This window comes from Scomber japonicus, chromosome 5 (genome assembly GCF_027409825.1).
Source record: "Scomber japonicus isolate fScoJap1 chromosome 5, fScoJap1.pri, whole genome shotgun sequence".
Taxonomy (NCBI): domain Eukaryota; kingdom Metazoa; phylum Chordata; class Actinopteri; order Scombriformes; family Scombridae; genus Scomber; species Scomber japonicus.
In genome coordinates, this window is record NC_070582.1 from 17359225 (window position 1) to 17381199 (window position 21975).

Genomic DNA, 21975 nt, shown 5'->3' on the forward strand with positions numbered 1-21975 from the left:
AGTTTGAGGAAGACCAGAGAAGGCATGTCCCTAAAAACAAATGTCTATTATCAGCACTTGGACTGACTCAAAGTGTTGGTTATGCAGAGGCGGTGAGCCTTTTTCCCAGAGCTCTAATGAAACGCACACAACTGATTGATGGGGAGCGTGAAGGGAGTGGTAATTGAGAGTAAAGCTTCACAGTGCTTTTAGATAATAGACAAGTCAGGCCAGTGAAAGATGTGTCCAGCAGCAGGTCTGCTGATTAGAGCTGGTTAACAGGCAAGGACCACCACGCTGTGGCCCACCATTCATTTGGTAATGAAGGCCGAGATTGAGAGAGGTTTGCTGCTCCTCTGACGGATAAACCAACAGTGAGTGAAGGCACCATAAAGTGGCTTTCAGCATGTTAACAGGTACACTTACCTAAATACAACCCTCACATAACATTTCATGAGGAATGACAAAATGTTTAGCCTTGCAGGTGCCATAAAAAAAGAATGGGCAGTAAAAGCTTGTGATCCATACAAAGAAACAAGAATGCACAGGTACAGTCTTTGTTAAAGTTACTGACCTCAAGTTAATAATTCAGTTTTGAGTGTTTTTATTTAAATCTTTTAAAACCTGAATAGCCTGTTTGATATACATATTTACAAATAAAACCTCAGCTGCCTCCAAGCACAGAGGAACACCAGGCACCTTTCTTTCCTGCTCTGGGTGATATGTCTAATAAATCAGGAATGGGATAAATTAACAAAAATAGAAACTAATTAGACCTGGGGCCTGTGGGTTAAAGAGGTGTGTGTGTTATCAATAGTTATGTACCATTCTGCTGCAATTTCCCTTTGAGTGTGAACTTCCTGGCTATTGTTGTTGTGTTTATGTCCATAGGTTTTTATGTGGAAAATAGTGAGATGTTTGTGTGAGATTGCACAATGCAGATTGCCCACAGCTACACTGGGGGATTGTGGCTGGGAGGCTATCAGAGCACTCTGCTTCCCCTACCAGATTACTCCATCATCTATCAGTGTCCATTAAGCCCAAACTGGGTGGGATGGGGATTATGAACAGCACCCAGCTCCATGGCCATTAGACAGCATTAGAGTGTAGAAAGATACAGCGGTATGAAAAAAAAAAAAAAAACACCTAGCAGCCAGATGTCTGACACAGGCCAGCTGACAACATGATGATCACACCACAGGGAGCTGGGCTGTGGCACTGACAGCAAGCCGACCACACCACAGGGAACTGGGCTACGGTACTGACCGCAGAGCGACACCAGAACCATTCACAGCATAATGCAGCATGGCAGGAGAATCAATACAACACAGGACATGCCAGTATGCCCCGGGGCAACATCACAGTGCCAAAGCTTCCCGTCAAAGGCTGTACCAAAACAAAAACACACAATTCCACTAAACAGAGGATCACATGAGTCATGCTGTTAATGCTATGCCCTATGCAAAACCACCACCACATATGTGGTCAGAGAGGGAACAGAAATGGCCAAACCCCATTTAAATGCCTGATGATGAACACAACACATACACAATTGAGTTTACAGTCTGTCATCAATATTCAGTCCAGTCTGCCAGACCCATGAGAGTCCTGTGATAATTCTCTCACCAGCAAGCCTTCAGAGAGCCCCTCTGACATAAAGCAGAAATCAAAAGGAATGTGAGCTGTGAAGGAGAAATTTTGTTAGGATCTCAATGTCTCCCTCTGGTGTTCATAAATCATCACACCTTCAGTCTTTCCTAAAAGGGAATTCTTGTTTTTCCTGTTCAGATCATGAGCCCACTGAGACTAGAATAAGCATATCTATGGGTTATTTATGTAATTACTTTTCCTTCCTAAAAGCAGACTAACCTTGCATTCTACAACACTCTGATCAGATTCACAGGTGACGTAAATCTCGTCCACTGCCCGACGCAGGTTGTCGAAGAGGAACGCCCAGTAACGTGCGCGCAGGTCCACCTTGCGGGGCTGTCTTGCTTTGGTGGGACTCTTCTCAGCTCCCTTGTCCAACAAGGCACTAGTTGTGCCTTTACTTTCCACGCCAGCATTCTGTGGAGACAGAGCATGGTGTGACAATGACAAACTTATCACAGTGTTGTGTAAGTCTCTAGTTGTTGATACATAGAAGCAATTGCACTTTGCTGTTGGTTAGGACATTGGTTGTAGCTAACCTATGCTTTACATTACCAACCATACATGTATACCTAATATGAGGGAATAAATTGGGGATTTGAACAATTTATTGTAATATAGATGCCAAGAATTACCACACATCACATTCTCCTTGGAACTTGTTGAAATAAACACATCTTTTGACAATTTTGCAACTTCCTGCAGCTATAAAACCAGTTAAGGACTCAAGGACTGAAAACGTGAAAAGTTCGAAGATCTGCCTCAGGAGTGTATTTAGTTCAGTGCAGCAAAGCAAATATTTAGGCACTGCACATATTGTAGTAGCAGTATTGGTCTGCTTTGAACTCAGCTTTTCCAAGACTAACTAACAAAATGCTAAAACAGCAAGTTGCCTTACAGCCACAGATCAAATTGGGGTCAGTTGGCGTTAGAGGTTTTGAATCAAGTGTGAGGCACAAGGGAAACATTTTTTAGCTTGGTGTATGGTGCCCTCTAGTGGAAGCATATGATACACCAACCTGTTTCTTATTCCTTTGTTGACCAGCATTGATCCGCTGGGCTCTGGAAGTGCCACTGGAGTTACTTTTGGACTTTGCTATGTGGAAAAAGAAAAAAAAGGACCCTAATTTAAAGGTACAGTAACTGATTAAATAAACACGGTATAATAAGATGGGTTTAACGTTAACAATCAACATACTTCTGATAATCTTTGATAATTATTACACCTACTGCTGATGAATCCAAATATCACAAATTTGCAATAACAGAGAGATTAACAACATAATTACTTATGTATTAAAAAGGTTAATCACTGACAATCCAACTGCATGTAACTAGAACAATCTATATGTGATCTTGAACAGGATATATGGCGATGGGAAGATTCCTGAGATTCAATATATAAACAAAAGAGCAGCGACAAAGTCTTAAAATTAAATTACTGAAACGACCCAAAAAAAAGCATGTCTAGACTTTAAGGCCTAAAGAAGAAGATTTCAAACAAAATTTCAAAGCCTATTACATAATATCGTACTGACTATACACAGATAACATAGGTACAGTAGATTCCACAAGTAAAACTTCAATATAAATGTCCCATAAAGGATGACCAGTCATCATCCATAAACCCACTTCAGTGAGTCTCAGTTCTCATTAGGGATTCATTAAACTAGCCGTGAGATGAAAGATTATCATTGTGCTCCAGCTTGAATTACAGATGACAGCACTGTCTACATTGGGCATGATCACAGATTGTGTGTTATATAACAGTGCCAAAGATGGTCTGTGTAATGCTCCAGAAAAGTATCTTCCACTGGCCCAAATATATGAGAAACCAACAACAGTAACATGAGCCACTGTATAACAATAAAAATGCCATATTTATCTATTATCTAAGTTTTAAAAGCACATTAAAATTGTGTCTATTATAATTTAGTTATATTTATTTAGTTATGTTTTAATTTTTCAACTGTATATTTACATTTTCCTGTAAAACATTCCTGTAAACTCTTGTTGTTTTTAAATGTGTTCTTGCTATAAATCCATTTGACTCGACATGACCAATGTTAATATGAACCCACAGCATGTGGGGCAGCAGAGTAATCACATATTAGCATGCCCAGAAAGTTTGCTCTGTGTGCAAGCCACTGACCTTCCTCCTCTTTGTTCTCTAGAGGGACACTCCAGGCAATCAGGTTTCGAGCAGCACGGCCCTCTTCAGCTACTATCTTCCGCACTTTGTCATGGCTGTTGGAGCGCTGAAAAGATGCCTGTAGGAGAGACAAAGATTCAACTCAATGGAATGGCATGATATGCGTTTAAATTACTGCATATGTGACTCATAAAGAGCCTTCAAATCTAATATGAAGCCCAATACAACAATTGTATCACATTAGGTCAGTCTGAGAAACTTGATATCTTGCATAATACACAAAAAGTGGCTCAACGGTCACTGAGAAGTGTCTTCATACCAGTGGGGGCAAATAATGGACCTGAAGCTGTGTTATGACACCTCTGAAAGCATTATGGGGTCAGTCCATTGCCATACATGAAGAAATAAAAGGAGGGTATTTCAAATGAATTTAGTCATTTTCAAACTTGGTAATTATGATGCTATTCTACACTATACTTGTTGTCAATTAATCCAATGAAAATATCAAAACCAACTATGAATTAAGTAGCAAAACCCTTACATACAGTAGGTTATTCCTCTGTGACATAGACCTCCATATTAATAAACTGTAATTTTGTACCAATTGCACATATTTTCTCTTGTTGCAGTAAGTAATCCCTAATGCACCAAATCTGAAGCTGAAAATAGTCCACAATAAATACACAATGTATTCCTGTCTTGAGTGCTGTTTCCTAAAAATTAACTTCCTGAACTTCCTCTGGGAAATTACTTACGTTACCCGTCAAACATTTGGATACTTTCTCATTCAAGTGGATAGGAACTGTATTTTTACTGTTTTTGAAGTCAGAAAATCAATGAGAAACGGACTGACACAGTTAAGTTAGTTTTAGTCTTATCATGGGATTTGTTGACAGTAACAAAAAGACAGGACACCGCCAGCTTTATCCATCAGCACATTATTGTGAGATAGCCGGTAACAGCCTGAAGCGTGAATCTTGTTGCTATGGTCTCCTACATTTCATTACAGCTTGTAGAGTGGTAAAGTCCAGCATAGAGTAGTACAGTGTATTATTAAAAGCCCTAAAATAGCAAACTATTGTTGTTGTATACTGTATTAAATCACATCATTGTGGATTTTAATACAAGTTTAATTCAAGAGATTTTAAACAGCTGACATTAAAACAGAGTGTGACACAGCTGTAGTCCCTTTAACATGCATCATTCAAATGTATGACAGCATAAATGCCACAAAAAGCAGGACTGTTCACTGTCTGCAGTAATATATCTTATGCTTCATAGTGACTCAAACCTTTATTTTCTGCATAACAGGTTCAACAAATATCCAAAATTACTCAAAAGTACTAATTGCTATTAAAAATGATCCCTTCCATACAATGAGAAACAGAAACACTTGGTGAAAGTACCACCATACAGATCATGAGAGAAGTGTTTAAATTTGTCCCTTCCCTGGCGTGCAGTTGTGACCTCTGTTTGAAGCCACAATACTGCAAACATTAGAGTATGTAAGGGGTCTACTGACACAGACTCGGACAAGAAAACAGCTAGAGGCAGAAGCTCTAACCTGCTTTGTACCCAGCATGCATCATGGTTGACCTACACATTGAATATGCATCAGTGAATCTGACTGTAACCTCGAATAAAGCAGATACTGTGAGGCAAAACCAAATGCAGTGGAAAGTCATTCATCACATATTTTACCTATGGGCCATTAAGAAGCCCTGTAATGAAACATGCTGTCAAAAAATTCTCTGCATCCCCATCTCCCGTTCAAATGCTCGGTCACATCACAGTTAGGGCGAAAGGGTTGCCGCATTAAATGGAAAGCACGAATCTGCTCCACATCCTGCGAGGAATAACAACTAAATTTGGCAGTGCAATGACAGAGATTAAAAATACTGACTAAATATTTTGACTTCTGGCAACATGGTTACAAAACACAGAAGTTGATAAAATATCTGAAGGCTTATCACACTGGATCCTCTACTCTCTGTTCACTCTCCCAGCAGCAGAATAGCTTGAACCACTTCTGTGCTATTCCTAAATTATTTAATCTACTGTTGAATAAAATCCAAACCAAACTTGGCTATTTTGGTCAGACAACTATAAGATGTGGTTTCAGACTTAAAAATACATGGTTACCTGAAACCAACACAAAAATCAAGAGCCAGTTCTCCTCTTAATAGCAAATGAGTCATGGAACAAACCGTTCTCTCTTTTCCTGGCTGTCTCTTACTAGCATCACTATTCAGGCAAGAAAGCTACAGCAAAATTATGTCTCTGCCACACTTGCAAGCAAAATCAAAAAGGGACACAATTTATGTTTTATCTGAGGCAATACAGGAATGGTAATTAGGCCTAGTTTGTGTGCATCATGTCACGCATCATGTAATGATCTTTTCAGACTATTCAGACTATTAAAATAATGTTAACATGGCTCACTGGGCGTCACATATGCAGAAACAGCATGTAGCCTGTGTGTTGCTCTGATACTATTTAATGTCCCTAAGGGAGATACCCAGCTGACCTACTTTTGGTGCGCAACATTTTTTACATGGCGAGTGGTCTGGGCTTTATTCTCCCAAGTAGAAACTGAACATCAAACATAGACCCTATAAAAATGAGCACGATCTAATGAGATAGGTCCACATCAATGCACCAACTCCCATCACTGTAAATATTTACTCTGTGTTTCCTGGCTTTGGAAGCCAGCAGTTGACAGACAAGTGTTGTAAGGATATGTTACCTACTCACAACAACTGATGGCTAATCGTGTGCAGCAGCCTGAGGCAAAAAAAAAGGCTTACAGCAACATTCCCTTGATCCACTTAATCAGCTGCAAACAACCTGTCTCCCCGGCTCCACTGGAAAAAAACAACAAACATTGTGGAGCAAGACTTTCACTATGTACTCTGTCCAGGCAAATCTTCCCCATGCACCAAAAACAGAGCTCACTTTCTGGACTGTGCTGAGTAAGTGGCAAGTGCACAGTAAGGTTTTCCTTCGGCAACGTCTACAAACAGATGCAAGTGGCAACACAGTAGCTGAGATCGAGCTCATTAGGAGAGACACAGAGGAAAACAAAAAATCAGAGGATACATACAGAATAGAAGTACAGTCTGTAAGCAGGTTCCTCGTCCTTATCCACCCCTGACATACTTTTGCAGCCCACTTCAGGCAACCTGTTCCCCCTCACCAGTAGTGCCAGTTGTACAAGGTGACATCGTCATCTGACAGCAGGACCAAAATAGACTCCTACTGTGTAGTCCGCACTGTCATAGAAACTTCCCCCAGCTGTGTCAGCTCCTCTCCCAGTGGCGATTGAGAGACAAGTGCACAGTAGCCCGCCAGTCCTGCTTTTCACATTGACTATTCTGTCTGTAACTCTGTCTGTAATCTAGCCTGAGCCCTGAACACTGTGCTGAGTTAGCAGCCACTTCTCAGGCCCGACTCACTGCCTGCTGCTGTCTATCTCTGTGTCTGCCACTCTGCTCTGCTCTGTACTGCATGTAGCTTCCTATATTTACAGCTTCTCTCCCTGCTCTGCATCAGAGCCCCCACTCTCTCCCTCTCTCTCCCTCTCTCTGTTTCTCATCTCTCATTCTCCTTCTGCCACAATACTGTGCAGTCATGTGCACACTACAAGCCTGCTGCTCTGCCCCCTATTCTGAAGCTGGAAGTGATGAGAGTGTAGCTGCAGGCTCTGGGACTGTGTGCTAAGTAACTAACGCATGCCTGGCCGTGCATTAGCCACACAGCAGAGTGATGCTCTGTATCTGATTGGACTCAGCATTGGATGATTCATATGCTGCTGGGGGAAAAACACACACAAGTCCACATGGTTAGACTGCCTACACATGGTACAAACTTCCAAGAAGTTGGGACACACAGGATGTTTAACTTAACAAAACATTCCTCTTGTTACCACATTCTTACTTTATTGATAATATTACAATGTATATATATATAAAACCCACGAGTCACTAGCATCTTCCAGCAGTTAAGGCCTTTTGTCATCCTTTGGTATAAAAGTGTGAGTGGATGAGTTTCACAAAAGGTTTTGCAGGAGGGGGAACACTCCAGGGCCTCAGGAGGCCTGCTGAAGGTACACACCCACTGAAGGTAAGGTCACCAAAACTGCTGCTTTACTGTTGTAGCTATGAGCTAGAAACAGCCTTTCTTAATAATCCAGTCAATTAGCTAGCTTGGAGTGCATCGGCATTTTCAGTGTGCTGACGTCCGCTACATGCTGTATTTCAGATTTCAGAGCTACTAAGTCTTCACGTACCTTTAAAGCGGTTATGGATGCATTCTTGCTTTTGCCTCCTCCATGCGAGGAGCCAGAGCTGTTACTGCCGGACCTCTCCCTCCCGTCTCCGCCTTGGCTGACTCTCGGGCCGAGACGGTGCTGCCCAGCGCCGCGCCGCCGTCCATCGTGGCGGCTGTCTTTGGACATCGACCCCGTCGGTGTGTTCAACGCTCAGTTTCTCGGCGAGAAATACAAGCGCACGGACAAAGTTGTCTTGATGTCAGAGTTGACGGAAAAACATGTCAGTTAGGTGCATGACAGTGATGACAACCTAACGTAACAAAAGCAGGAAGTCCGTTGAGTTAACATTTTTTGACAGGCGTTAAGGTCATCCAATGAATCCACTGAAGCACAGAACCGACACACGCGCTGGCCAATCACGTACAGTCTTATTTGGGTCAAGGGGTGGGATATGTTTACTAGGGCGGGACTTAAAACTGTCTACCATGGCAACCATGAAGATCGGGCGGGACGTACGGTTGGTCTCTCAGTAACTGTAAAGTTTGCGACAGACAGACAGCAACAAGACATAGAAATGAATCTGCCTTCAAAAATAAAACATTAATTGAAACTGCCCACTGTTTTCATTATTACACTGCCTGTCATTTTTTTCGATTAATTGGTTACTCTTTTGTATGTAAAATGTCAGAAAATAGTGAAAAAAATGTACATTGTAATTTCTCAGAGCCCAAACTGACGAATATCCAAAGATATTCAGTTAACCAGCAAATGTTTGGGGGCATTTTTGCTTCAAAAACTAAACATTATAATTTTCAAAATAGTTGTCAATTATTTTTTCTAAAGGAAGGACGGACAAACCATACTGGATAGGGTTAAGGTTAGAGTTAGGATTAGGCTGGGTTTATTGGCCCCTATTAGCTATTTTCCAGGTATAATTCTTGAAATAAAACAATAAATAAGGCATTGGATCAAAAGAAAAACTAAAAATATTACATTAATTTTCATTAGATTTCACTCTTAATCATAATTGTTGTAATCTCACTTAGTTTCAGACCGCAGCTGGGTGAAGCTGTTCAAAGCAAGTGACTTGAACCAGAGACATTTGCTTGAACAGATACATAGATAAATAAATAGATTTGGGGCTTTTGAAAAAACACTCAGAGTTGCGGCCCCAAAAACCAGCCCCTAGCTCTACCCCTGGGGTTAGGGTTAGAGTACAAATCTCACAAGAGTTGTGCAACTTGTCCCTCTGAGCACCAACCTTATTTTTCTGTCAACTGACTAATCACTGCAGCTCTAACAAACCAAAAACAAACAGTAAACCAAAGCTCACTACATTAAAGTTTACATAATCCTTATCATCTATATTAGTAACAAACACTGTTTTAATTAACTAACTCCAGAAAACTGCAGTGATGCAACTGCACCAAGGATGCAAGCTGACATTAAACCCTAAAGAAGGAGATGTGCAGACCTACACAAAACACCCATTTTACTACACAATACACCCACTTTAATATAGGACATGCCCCCTTTAGAGGAGACTGGGGGCAATTGTAACACTCTGACTTCCTGCATTAAATTTAATATTATAGTCTTGTCTTATTAATGGAAATATATTAACTGTATTATTAATTAGTGCACGTCTCTTACATCAAAAGATGACCAGTGTATCTCTAGAAATCTGTGAGTTAAGAAGGAAAAAGTTAATTTTTTTTTACAATTGCCCCGGTCTTCCCTATAAGGCACCCCCTTGATATTGTCAGTAACTACTGCATGCTGCAAGGCACATAGACCCTGACCCCTTATCCTAAAAAACAAATCTCACCCCATCTTCTGCTTACCCTTAGACCTTAAACCCAGCCAAGTGGATGTGTGGTAAAGTGGGTGTATTGTGTAGACTGTGCAAGTCCACAGATAGAGAAGGAGGAGGAGGATGAGGAGGAGAAGAAGTGAAGAAGCAGCAGAAGAAGAAGACAGGGAAGGAGGAAGAGGAGGAAGACGAGGAGGGGAAGCAGAAGAAGGAGGAGGAGGAGAGGAAACAGAAGAAGAAAAAGGAGGAGGAGCAGCAGCAGCATTTTGTTTTGAAATGCCAAACCGGAAATTCTTTTCTCTCCCATGGTAGTTCGTAGTTGACACTACTGCAGAGGATTTTCACGGTAACCATACTATCCTCTGTTTACATTATTTGACAAATTTGATCGCATTAATTTTACTGTTGCTGTTTTGCGTTACCTTTAACAGTATCTGTTTAATTCTGCTAACGTTTTGCTTTCATCCTTCATTCTGACTGGATGTGTATATGTCTTCGTCTGTGTCACAAACAGTCTGAAACATAACTTAGTTACACAGGACTGGATTCAAACTTGACAGCGAACCCTATTATTATTATTAAGCATTTTCTCTTTCCCCTCTCCATCCAAGAAGTAGCTGTTCCTGACTCTTTTGTAGGTTTTTATCTCTCTCGGTAGTCGGTACGAGGCTCACTCCCATATGGTGTTTAGTGTTGTGTTTTAATCTTTGAACTTCCACCAGCCGACCACAAGGTTGCACACCTGAGTTTTGGCAGCTCTAGCAAACCAGCCCTGTATCTAATTAATAGGCCTTTGTAGTGTATTTACTTCCATTACCCCTTTTTTTCTACCTTACATCAATTTGTTTTGTCACTTCACAGATGGCACCCTCTGCATTGATGACCTTGGTGCTGCTGCTCCTTCAGTTTGGCTGGGGAGAAAGCTCTCACAAACATCTCCATGAAGATCATTATATTGGTCAACAGCACAACTCTGAACATGACATGCATGTCCTGCTAGGAGATCAGGTTGCTAATTAAAGGATAGGTTCACATTTTTTTCAAGTCTGTCATAAAACAACAGCCAGGTCCCCTTACGAACACTGAAAGAGGTTTTCCTTGCTGTGATCATTCATTTTATTCATACCAGCTATTAAAAGATCCCCTTTAAATCGCTTTCAAGGTAAGTGATGGGGCCCAAAATCAATAGTTAATCCACACAATTTTGTTCAAAATGCATCTAAAAGTTTATCTGAAGTTTATATGAGGCTTCAGCAGTCTGAGTTAGTCATATAACATTTCCTTTTAGCATCAAAGTTCCTCTTTGTGTTTCCTCACAGTTTTTATGTGGAACTGCAGCGGAAGTGCAGTAACAAAAAGGGACTTAAAACACTACATTAAAACATATCTGCTGATTTGACGAATTTTGGCTGTTTATTTGCAGCTTCATATTAGCTTCAGATGAACCTTTAAATTAATCTTTGCACAGGAGATTTGTGGATTATCTCACCCATCACTTACATTGTACGTGTATTATGAAGGGATCTTCTAATGTCTTCTTCTGTTGTTTACAGACAAACTTGAAATTAATTGTGAACCCTTTCTGTTACTAATATTCATCTTTCTGCCCAGTTTCTACTCTTAATTTATGACTTTCTGACTCTTTGCTCTTATTTTCTTCATTTGTAGGACACAGAAGAGTTAAAGAAACTTAGTCCAGCAGAACAGAGGAAAAAGATGATGGAGATTGTAAAGAAAATTGATACCAATGCTGACAATCTGCTAAGTACAGGTAACTATATGTGTTTTCCTCAAGATTTGGAAATAAATGATAAAAGGTCATACTCAGTCTGGTCTCCATTTTATCCACAGAGGAGATCACGCTTTGGATTCAGCGTGTTTACAGAACATATGCTCTGGATGATGCAGAGGAGCGGTTTCCTGAGTTTGACACAAACAAAGATGGTCTTGTATCATGGGAGGAGTACAACATGGTCACACATGACCAGCTCATTAGTTTAGATGAAAACACCAACCTGGACGATCCAGAGCAAGAATCTCTCAGATATGTAGGTACACTTTCACTGTCCTGTTGAAAGTTCGCATTATGACACAGCCCAATTTATCTGCAACACTTTAACATACTATTAATTCGACTCATATCTCTGTCAGCTCCGCCTGAAGGAGAGGAGGCGCTTCGATGTTGCTGACATGGACGGCACACCTGGCCTCAATGTAACAGAGTTTCTCGCCTTCACCCACCCATCTGAAGTGGATCACATGGCTGTAAGAAGAGTCCAGCTCATACATCTGCAAAACCTGATAAGATAATGCACCTTTCCTTCCATATATCATGTTAAAATGTAATCAATTACCCCTTTTTCCTCAAAAGGATTTTGCCATTGAAGATGTATTGAGTGAATATGACTCCGATAAAGATGGATTCATCAGTCTGAGTGAATTTATTGGAGATGTTCGTGGTGAAGGTAAGATCACAGATGTTATTTTGAGAACACAGAATGATCTGTTTGTTATTAGTTGTCTCAGGTATGCTCACTTTACAGTTTTTAACATTGTTTTTATTTTTTGAAGAAGACACCCCTTCTCAGTGGGAGATTGAAGAAACAGTGCGGTTTAAAGAACTCTATGATCAAGATAAGGATGGCAAATTGAATCGAGAGGAGCAGCTCCGTTGGATTGCACCTAACAGCTATGGTTCAGCAAGAGAAGAGGTATGACTAACTGTTGCTACGTGTGCCCTCAGTGTTGTAGGCATAACAGATCAAATTGATAATGCAGGGATGATTATATATAGTTTCTGGCCATGATGCTACAGCAGCAACTTCTTCTATTGCTCATATTGCTCTCATGTCATCAACAGGCTCTTCACCTCATCAAGGAAATGGACCAAGATGGTGACGGGCACGTCTCAGAGGCTGAAGTTTTGAAAAATCAAGAAATGTTCATGAACAGTGAAGTGACAGACTATGGCAGACAGCTGCATATATCACATGATGAATTATAACTATGTGCTCAAGTTTAGCGTAGAGTTTTCTTATTTGTTTTTACATGACGATGTAATGAAGTTTTTTTCCTTTGTTGCACTAATACACTAGTCATGAGATGTACGTCATTCCCTGAGGAGTGTTGACTGTATCTGTCAGCAAAAATGTTGCAATAGAAAATGACAGGGTGTAAAATAACAAGAACACATACATAATACATCATCAAAAGCTACACTTTCCAAAATACAGAAGAGGATTAGGGCCACATGTGAAAATTGGATCTGATTTCTAAGATTAAAGTCAGAATTCTCACTGCATCCAAAGTCACATACTAGAGACTACATACTTAATATGTGTACTATCGTTCAACATACTTTAAAAATAACAGCAATATGAATGCTTTTGGACATGCTGTACTTTAAATATCACGTCATTTCCTGAGAGCTTCCTTGCTCATTTGAGATGTTTTCACATTGCCCTTATCCTCTTCAATACCAAAATGACTTCAGGGTTGCACAAACAGTGACAAAATCTGATGCCATCGATGTCACAAAATAGTGTGCATGGCAGGGCTATTGTAATGGGCTGTATGAGATTGAGAAATATTCTGGTTATTTTATCCATATGCTGTGGAAGAGCAGGGAGGTTCGTGAGCTTATAATCACTTTTAATGAACATTTGAACAAAAAACAAACATGCTCAAACCAATAGTCATGTAATCAAAGAAACTAGAGTTTGTTTTGATTACCTTTTAATAGCTTTATCTCAGTGTTACCTGTCCCTATACATTGTGTCATAAGTGCAGTGCCATGAGTGTCAGTTCAGGTTGTGATAACTGCTGACATGTTGCAGCTCTTCCTCATTTAAATCAAATGAGTAAGTAAGTGAGCGTTGCCGTTTGAAGGCTGGCTTCCTGAATGTGTAATGATCCGTTCCACTTGCATCGAGCAACAACCCCTCACACAGCTGGGTGTTATAAAGTGACTTACAGTTAAGTGGATTCTCCAACACGGATTATTTTTAAGAGCTGCCAAGATGACATTACAATTTAAAGATGCCTTTTGGGTGAGTTATGCTATTAATTCCTGCTAGTAATTGTTTTTGTACGATGTTCATGTTGATAGCTAAAGCTGAAAATTGAGCTGTGCATTCAGTGTTGTATTTAGTTTAACTGGAGTTAAGATGATATATGTGCCTTCCCACCTCTACGTTATGTTTTATTTTATCTTGAAATACTTACCATACACTAGTGATGTATGTAGTTATCTGTAGTTATCTCTGACTACAGTAAGCTAAATATTTGACCTTGCTGTCTTCTTTCTTGTCATTGTTTTTGCTTTTTCTCACTTTAAAACTCATTGAATATGTACTGACTTGCTTCTTTGAGTAAAACATGAACTATGTGTCTTTCTTATATATGCTTTCTAAAGGAGTAAAAGCATTGTTTGATTGCATGTCTGAATCGTTGTGAACATATTGTCAAATTGTTATTGGAGAACAAAGTTTATAAAATTAGGCCTGTCACAGACTATACAGCTCTTTCTCGGTACAACGTTCATGAAGGCAGAAAATACCACTACACCACAGTGACGTTATAGCAGTTACTGTGTTATCATTATTTAGGGTTTCCTGTTAGTCTGTCTTATTTTAGTTCCCCTCAGTGCCTTTGATCCTCTAGCCTTGTCTTTTTCAGAAATGTAATTTGCAAAACACTATCAGCAAATGTGTGCAACAGTTAAAAGTAATTTTACCAAAACTCAATGTCCATCTAATGTCCATTGTGAAGTTATGTTCTCCCTTTTCCCCCTGCATTATCATCCTGTTATCAGTCATTTTATGTCAAATGTAAGTCAGTAACAATATAAATGAATATCAGAGTGTGAATACTCTGACATGAGTAGGATCATTAGGTACTTTTCCCACTCACTTGCTTTCCATTCAGACTTCAGACACTTTCCATGAGATGCTGCTACAAAACCACAGTGTGGGGGAAAACTCAGTCTCACAAAGGGCAATTTAATCAAAGAAGAACTTGCTGTGTCTTTTAGTTAAATTTTCAACTATTGCTGAACAGATGATCATTTGGCTTTTTTTTAAAAACAGACTGGGGAGTTGTTGGGTCTGTAAAATGTCAGAAAAAAGTCAACCACTGTTTCTCAAAGCCCAAGATACGACCTCAAAGGTTTTGTTTTGGCCTGACCGACAGTATACAACCTAAAGAGTGACCTTTGGCATTTTCTCTCAAAAAATTAATTAATAATAATAATAGTTGGTGATTAATTTACCAATTGTTGCAGCTCTATTTTATACCCAAATTTAATGCAAGTTGTGTTTGTTTTTTAAAGGATGGAGCTTTTCTGTGCATGCGTTCCTTTTTATTAAAAGATATTATAATTCTATAATAAAGATATTATATATTAAAATATCTGATATTTTGTGGTTCCAGGGTGTGGATTTCATCAGTAATATTGGGTATGAGACTATCATGCAGAGGTTAAGTGATGGTCGACGGACATGCAAAGACATGGAGGAGCTCTTGAAAATGAGGTGGGCTCAATGATTTCCTTCATATGGTACACAAATGAGTAACTCTCATATCATTATCGTGTGATTTGGCTGCATTGTGGTTTTGTCTCTATAGGGCATCAGCAGAGGAGAAATATGGCAAGGAGCTGGTCACAATTGCACGCAAGGCTGGAGGTGTATATGAGATCAGGTAGGTGTGGCTGCATTTGAGCATTCATATTTTCAGCCTGTTTGAACACTACATTTATTCTGCAGTCAATGAAATGCACAAAACATATTAAATGCATGAAATTTTGCATGAAGTGTGCCCAAGCATGTTCTGTGTTTGTTTTGTTTTCGCAGCACTTTGAGAACATCCTTTGATGAGATGAAAACACGTAAGCACAGGATATATTTTCAGGCATTCTTGTGTTTTTGTATTTTCAGTATTTTTAAGCATTCATACATGTGCCATGTCACTAACTTAAAGTCACAACTGTTTTGTGTTCTTCAGAAATTGAAAACATAGGGAACTTGCACATTCAGCTGTCAAGCTTCCTAAAGGATGAGGTTAAGAGAATGGAGCAGTTCAGAGAGCGACAGAAAGAACAGAGAAAAAAGGTACTCAGAAGAAGCTTGTTTTCCTCATTTGCATATAGAGGAAATCTAAAAAAGAAGTGTTGTTTTCTGAGTCTCTTTTGTTGTGTAACATCTTGTTTTTCTCAGTTTGAAGTCGTCATGGATAAGGTCCAGAAGTCAAAAGTCTCACTCTACAAGAAAACAATAGAAGTAAGGCCAATTGATATATCATGATATGTGTCATTGTGGAGGCTGTTGTCATCAGTTGCCAAAGAAAGAATTTTGGTTTCAGTCATATATTTAAATGTGCCAGTGGTACTAATAGCTTAGATTACCTCAGAGGCTGTTTTAGTACATCCTGCTTACATCTACTGTGCTATGTGCAAGAGAAGTGCATGATGAGACACCTTATTCTGCAAAGAGTTGTTGTGTTGCTTTGTTGACTGAAGACATCTAAGAGGAAGCAAGAAAATAAATTAATGCAAGAGACTGGTGTGATGAACATGTAAAGAAGCCTGAAATATCATGCGTCTCTCCCCTCAGAAGAAGGAAGTTTCCCCACACCCCACCCCCACCCCCACCCCTGATCCTCTTTCCTGTAAGGGGGTTCACAGAGTGAAGTGCTGATTTAAAAAAACATGGGTGTTATGGTTTCATATGGTTTCTGTTCTGTTTCTGTTTTAGTCTAAAAGATCTTATGAGCAGCGCTGCAAGGAGGCAGATGAGGCAGAGCAAACTGCTGAGAAGATGGGTAATGCTACAACAGCCACACCCAAACAGATCGAGAAGGTGAGTCTGTGCTGAAATCTGATCCAATATAGTGATTTCAGTAATGAAAAACTTGGACTCAACTTATTAACTCGTCTTCCATTTTTTAAATTGTTAATCTAATTTGCTATAAATATATCACTACCTTTTCTTACTGTACTTATTGTTGATCTTGTATTCTGTTTTGAATAATTTGGGCCTCATATGATTTTACACACAAAAGTTCCATACTGATGAATTCTTACAAAGCACTCTTACTTTTTAGATGCAAATATGTTTCATTTAAAACATTTGACTGGTGGACACAAAGATATGACCTGCTAACTGAGAGTAGCAGTTTATTGCTGGACCATGATTGGCTTCTTAACTATTTTATGATGTCACAAAATCCTGCTGGTACACGTTTGTACACTCAGATTTCTGATGAGCACAGCAGATGAATGTGAACTCACACCTATGCACAGTAAAACTGAAACCTTCAAGTGTAGTAACATTAAGCCAAAGACATTTTTGAGTGGAAGGGAGCTCACAATATTTTCAATGTCACATCTCAGATTTAATCTCTCTGTCTGTTTCCTTCTTTGCATATTTCATACAAAAGCCAGGGCCCTATTTAACCTTTTGACTCAAAATAATCAACGGTCTATACTGCTATTCTCAGCCAGTACTCTCTCTGTCACTTCTCCTCCCTACCTCTGTATCTCAGCCTACTGAGCGCCTCATTAAGTATGCATGATATTAACAAACTCTAACATTCAAATGAAGATATATTTAACTTCACCTATAAAAAGACTGGGTATCTGATATGGATTGTTATTGCTGGCAACCCCAGTTTCTCAAACATCACTGACAGTTACTCCACAGTTACTCCACCAAACTCACACTGACTGAGAAATGCAGTTATCTTTGCCCTTATCTTTATTATAGTATTTAATATTTATATTTTCTTTTACTGGTATATCTACAGGTTTCCAGACATACAGGCAATGTTTCATTTTGAAACCTCTTTTCTTTTTTAGATGAACAACAAATCTAAACAATGCAGAGAAGCTGCAGAAGAGGCAGGTAAGGACAGATCCTAAGTCACTTTGGCCTCATGTTGACAGTGAATATATCCCCTTCATGAAAGTCTCTATGGTTTACCAGCAACATTGTTTGAGGATGGTGGTTAGATCTACTTCTCTTTTATCAAGGCTTCTGAAAATAGGATTACTGTTTCATGAATGTGATACATATAAATCATGTAGTATATTTCAAATCTATGTTATGGAAGATTTGGATTTACTTTACAATGGACTGTTTCATATTTCTTTAGAGAAGCAGTACATAACAAACATTGAACAGCTGGAAAAGATTCGTCAAGAATGGGACTCAACACACATCAGCACGTGTGAGGTAAATTACACTAGTTGTATTTTTCCTCTGTCCTGTATTTATCAAGCCAGGAATGCACACCATAGAGTGATACATTTTGAAATGCACAGCCTTAGACCAAGAGTGGCAATACCCGAGGCCGGTTTTGTCAATGAGGATGTGCAATACTTCCTATAAGCACAGTATGAAGTGAGTCACTAATCTGTAAAAATGTTTCCGGGCAACAAAGTCTTCCTACATGTGATAACATCAACAAAATGGTGGCAACCATTGAACAACTTAATTCATCCTTGTAAAGCCAATTGTAAGTGGTAGCTTGCACACACAATAAACCAGGAAACAAAACAAAGCAAAACAGGAAAGACAAGACACAATTAAAAGCTGCATGCAGTGTTCCAGTGAGCCGTACATTAATATATATCTAAAAAGGAAGCATTAAAAAGCAGTCAAATCATAGCTATTGATCTTTTTTTGGATTGTAAAGAGGCTTAAGGCCATTTTGGATGCTTTTTTGTGCAAGGAATTACATGTTATATCACTGCATTTCATAAGTGTGCTTTACAGTGTTAGAAAAGTGTTTAAAAAGGACTGTGCTTCAATGTTTTTGTGATTACATACAGTTTTTTTCTCCATACTGTTGTTTTGCAGATGTTTCAGCAGCAGGAAGAGGACCGTATTAGTGTGCTAAGGAATGCAATGTGGGTCCATTGTAATCATTTATCAATGCAGTGTGTGAAGGATGATGAGGTGAGTTTAGCTATGTTCATACAACTGTACAGGACAAACCCTCAGCAAGCACTTCAAATATTGTGCCTGATTGTAATTTATTACAACTGCTCTTTCAGTGTTATGACGACGTGAGGAAAACACTGGAAAAATGTGACATCATCACAGACAACAACTGCTTTGTGGAGACGAAAAGCACTGGCTCAACCCCCTCAGGTAGGTCCCCGCCCTGCACCCTTCCTCATTTGGATTTGAATATGTTCCAAAGTGGAAATTTTAATATTATCTCTCAGCTGCTGCTAAAACATTGTACAGTAACTGCCAAAAACTCTGATATATATATACAACAGAGTTTTTGGCACCTTTGGAAATATGTGGGGCATTGTGTGTAGCAGGGTCTTACAGTACAACATAAGCATTTATTTATTTACTGAATTTCAACTGTCCCTCCACAGCTCCCATAGAATACCAAAATTACTATGAGAGGGATGCAAGAGCTGACAGAAATGGAGGTGCTGGATTTGTCGGAGGAGTCATGAAAAGGTCAGAATTATACAATGACAAAGATGATGAAAGATGATGTGTTTCTCCCTCTTTCAAAATTTCTTATTGACTTCTGTTCTCATTTTTAGGTTTTCGAATCTCCTGCAGGGGAACTGTTCGAGTGGCTCCAAAACAAGCATCAACGAACCAGTTGCACAACCTACCGGTATAGTACAAGAATCATTGACGTAACACTACAATTTGAGAGAACAGTTAACAGGATGATTAAAATGTTTATGAAAGGCCCTTGATCCTTGCAAAATCAAGGTGTGGTTAAATACGGAGGTATTTTTGCAGTCTCTAGGGGGAACATGGAAAGATTGGGGTGTAGTTGAACTGTTGAACTCTTAAGTACATTTAGATATTTTTAACAACTCCCAGTGTGTTTCTTCTCTTCACGACTTCAAGACTTCTTTGCCTGTTTATTTCAAATGTGCATGTTCTTGTTTTTGACAGTTTACCTTCATTTTTCATTTTTGCTCTCCTCTCTTAATTAATAATTTTTTTTCTCTCTTTTTCTTTCATTTTTCTCCCCAATTTTTCTTTCAATTCATGGGTAAACCTTGATAGTTTTATTTAGACTGGCAGTTGTGAATTTGTTGTTATTTTGTTTATGTCTTCTTGATTGTTTATCAATACAATTATTATTTATTGTTCATTTTCATGTTGTTTGTATCAGAGTACCCCTTAAATACAAGATACTGAATCTCAAGTGCCTTATGCTCAAATTACATTTCAAATATATGAATGACTAACCTGTTATTTTATAACACCTCAACACCAGGTATTTATGATTTGATAGTGTGTGAAAACTTGTGAGCAGACAAATCAAAATTAATAACTGAAATGTGCAGCTTTTGCTCTTCCATGTGGTACAAATGCAAACTTGACCAAAACTAGTTTAAAAAAACCAAGAGATCAAGCCTAAAAGTCAACTATCACACAATGACATCTTCTAAGAAAATATATTGTCACAGTATCACTTTTGTATGATTAACTATATTTAAAAAACACACACACATTTGTAACATAATGGGTGGTGTTCATGAAGGGAGAAAAGATGGAGGACTGCTGCCTTACATGCACACACAGTAACTAAACCTATGCTGATTATATCTGTGAAACTTCTCAGGTGAACCATCAGATGGCGTTTATGCTTCCATTCCTGGATTTCAAGCGTCTCAGCTGAGCAACGAGGAGTACAAGGCTTTGTATGACTACATTGCCCAGGTCAGGTTCTTGATTGTGATGTCTCATCCTCCATGCAAGACTTTTTATTCAATTGATTTCGATGAATTCGATTGATTCTGTCCTTATTTAGGGGGAAGACGAGCTGTCTGTATCTGTCGGGGACGTTGTGATTGTCATAGATCAAGGTGACGACGGCTGGTGGATGGTGCAGAGGAATGGACTTACTGGATTGGTTCCAGGCTCATACCTTACCAGAGAATGAGTTTACCTTCCCACATGCGTATGAATACTAAGTTTCCTCATGCAATACTGTATTATAAACGTTCTGTTATTTGAATTTGCCTTATAGTTCAATCTTATTTGCTACTTATAATTCTGTTACATGCATGATTAAAGCCCTTATGAGAAGGATTTGAAAGGATCCAACCCTGAGACCTTGAGAGTGAAGGACTGAAAGTAACACAGAGGCTTCACCCATGTTCATAGGGATTGTTTTCCAATAAACAAAAATTCATGCAATCAAACTAATTTCAACAATGCTAATGTCAAATAAAAATTCTACACGTAGGGGCTTTAACATACAATGGCATAAGACATCATTTATTATGCTGGCTAAAATGGCACAAACATATTCATACTAGTTTGCCCTTACTGATGGTGTGGTGAGTGCTCCTCATTCCAATGACAGCTGGGGGATTTACTCATCTGTCACAGAAGGTCACTGCACTAAATGTATTCATATACTCTGGTATTCTTCTCTGAGGTCCTAAATGTTGGGCAGAATTATTGATTACTATTCCTAGCCTGTATATATTATTCCTATGATTAGTTATTGTTTGTATTCTGATGTAGAATATTTGTTTGTGCATGCATTTTTATTTATTAAATATGAAAGACAAATACTCAGGTTTTTATTTGTTTTTAAGCACTGTTAACATTGTCTTATCCCCCGCAGCAGCTTTGCTACAGCGGGGATTCATTTGACCTTGAGGCAAAACTAATTTTTAAAAACTACTTTTTTAATGGTTGATGACACCACATTACAATTATTTTATCTTCCTTAAGGCCCATTTATTGTAGTTAATGTTACTCTTACAAGACCATACTAAAACCATCTGAACAAAATAGCAGCCTAGCACTATTCTTGGGTTATATGGCTTAGTGGTCTGAGCTCTTTGGTTAAAAGGTATCCGGTTACTCTGCAGCAGGTGACGCATTGCAAATTCTGTGTCTACTGAGTTACCAAACCTAAAAAAAAAAGACACCAAAGCTGTGACCCACATTTTAAGTGTGTACAAGGGTACACAAGATAACTTGATGTTATAGAGGCAGATATAACTAAATCTGGTGGGTCATATCAGTAATAATAAAGGTGTCAGTTGATGGTCACTTACGTAAAAGTCCAGATGACAAAACTTAAAAGATTACACACAGACCAAAC

General features: G+C 39.0%; 3 protein-coding genes across 4 annotated transcripts in view; 2 read left to right on the forward strand and 1 right to left on the reverse strand.

The window, feature by feature from the left end:
• The window catches only part of scaper (S-phase cyclin A-associated protein in the ER), a 58843-nt gene extending 50485 nt beyond the window's left edge, over nucleotides 1-8358 (reverse strand). The window contains exons 1-4 of the mRNA XM_053318579.1: nucleotides 8070-8358; nucleotides 3782-3899; nucleotides 2649-2725; nucleotides 1849-2046 (exon numbers count right to left, since the gene is read on the reverse strand). Of these exons, the coding sequence (XP_053174554.1) occupies nucleotides 1849-2046; nucleotides 2649-2725; nucleotides 3782-3899; nucleotides 8070-8237 (561 nt within the window). The 5' untranslated portion in view covers nucleotides 8238-8358. The remainder of the gene's footprint in view (nucleotides 1-1848; nucleotides 2047-2648; nucleotides 2726-3781; nucleotides 3900-8069) is intronic.
• Nucleotides 8359-10204: 1846 nt separating this feature from the next.
• rcn2 (reticulocalbin 2) lies at nucleotides 10205-14385 on the forward strand. The gene is made up of 8 exons (XM_053319453.1): nucleotides 10205-10210; nucleotides 10726-10872; nucleotides 11533-11635; nucleotides 11716-11912; nucleotides 12016-12129; nucleotides 12236-12329; nucleotides 12436-12575; nucleotides 12725-14385. Exons 2-8 carry the CDS (start codon nucleotides 10726-10728, stop codon nucleotides 12866-12868), a joined length of 939 nt encoding a protein of 312 aa, XP_053175428.1. The 5' UTR covers nucleotides 10205-10210; the 3' UTR covers nucleotides 12869-14385.
• Nucleotides 13786-21588, forward strand: pstpip1a (proline-serine-threonine phosphatase interacting protein 1a). 2 transcript variants are annotated; one of them, XM_053319452.1, is made up of 15 exons: nucleotides 13786-13913; nucleotides 15295-15395; nucleotides 15490-15564; nucleotides 15717-15751; nucleotides 15868-15974; nucleotides 16080-16142; nucleotides 16617-16721; nucleotides 17720-17765; nucleotides 18016-18095; nucleotides 18723-18821; nucleotides 18920-19016; nucleotides 19256-19343; nucleotides 19433-19509; nucleotides 20476-20573; nucleotides 20665-21588. In XM_053319452.1, exons 1-15 carry the CDS (start codon nucleotides 13884-13886, stop codon nucleotides 20794-20796), a joined length of 1233 nt encoding a protein of 410 aa, XP_053175427.1. In that variant the 5' UTR covers nucleotides 13786-13883; the 3' UTR covers nucleotides 20797-21588. The 2 variants fall into 2 exon arrangements, with proteins under 2 accessions (XP_053175427.1, XP_053175426.1); XM_053319451.1 differs by having other exon boundaries at nucleotides 15868-16142.
• The last annotated feature ends 387 nt before the right edge of the window (nucleotides 21589-21975 follow it).

Excerpts from the sequence above, each read along its gene's own strand:
- rcn2 (XM_053319453.1), top strand. The coding sequence starts at position 10,726 with ATGGCACCCTCTGCATTGATGACCTTGGTGCTGCTGCTCCTTCAGTTT. Across the intron at positions 11,913-12,015 it reads AGCAAGAATCTCTCAGATAT|CTCCGCCTGAAGGAGAGGAG; the intron begins GTAGGTACACTT and ends TATCTCTGTCAG. Across the intron at positions 12,576-12,724 it reads ATGGTTCAGCAAGAGAAGAG|GCTCTTCACCTCATCAAGGA; the intron begins GTATGACTAACT and ends TGTCATCAACAG.
- pstpip1a (XM_053319451.1), top strand. The coding sequence starts at position 13,884 with ATGACATTACAATTTAAAGATGCCTTTTGG. Across the intron at positions 15,565-15,716 it reads GGAGGTGTATATGAGATCAG|CACTTTGAGAACATCCTTTG; the intron begins GTAGGTGTGGCT and ends TTGTTTTCGCAG. Across the intron at positions 19,510-20,475 it reads ACCAGTTGCACAACCTACCG|GTGAACCATCAGATGGCGTT; the intron begins GTATAGTACAAG and ends GAAACTTCTCAG.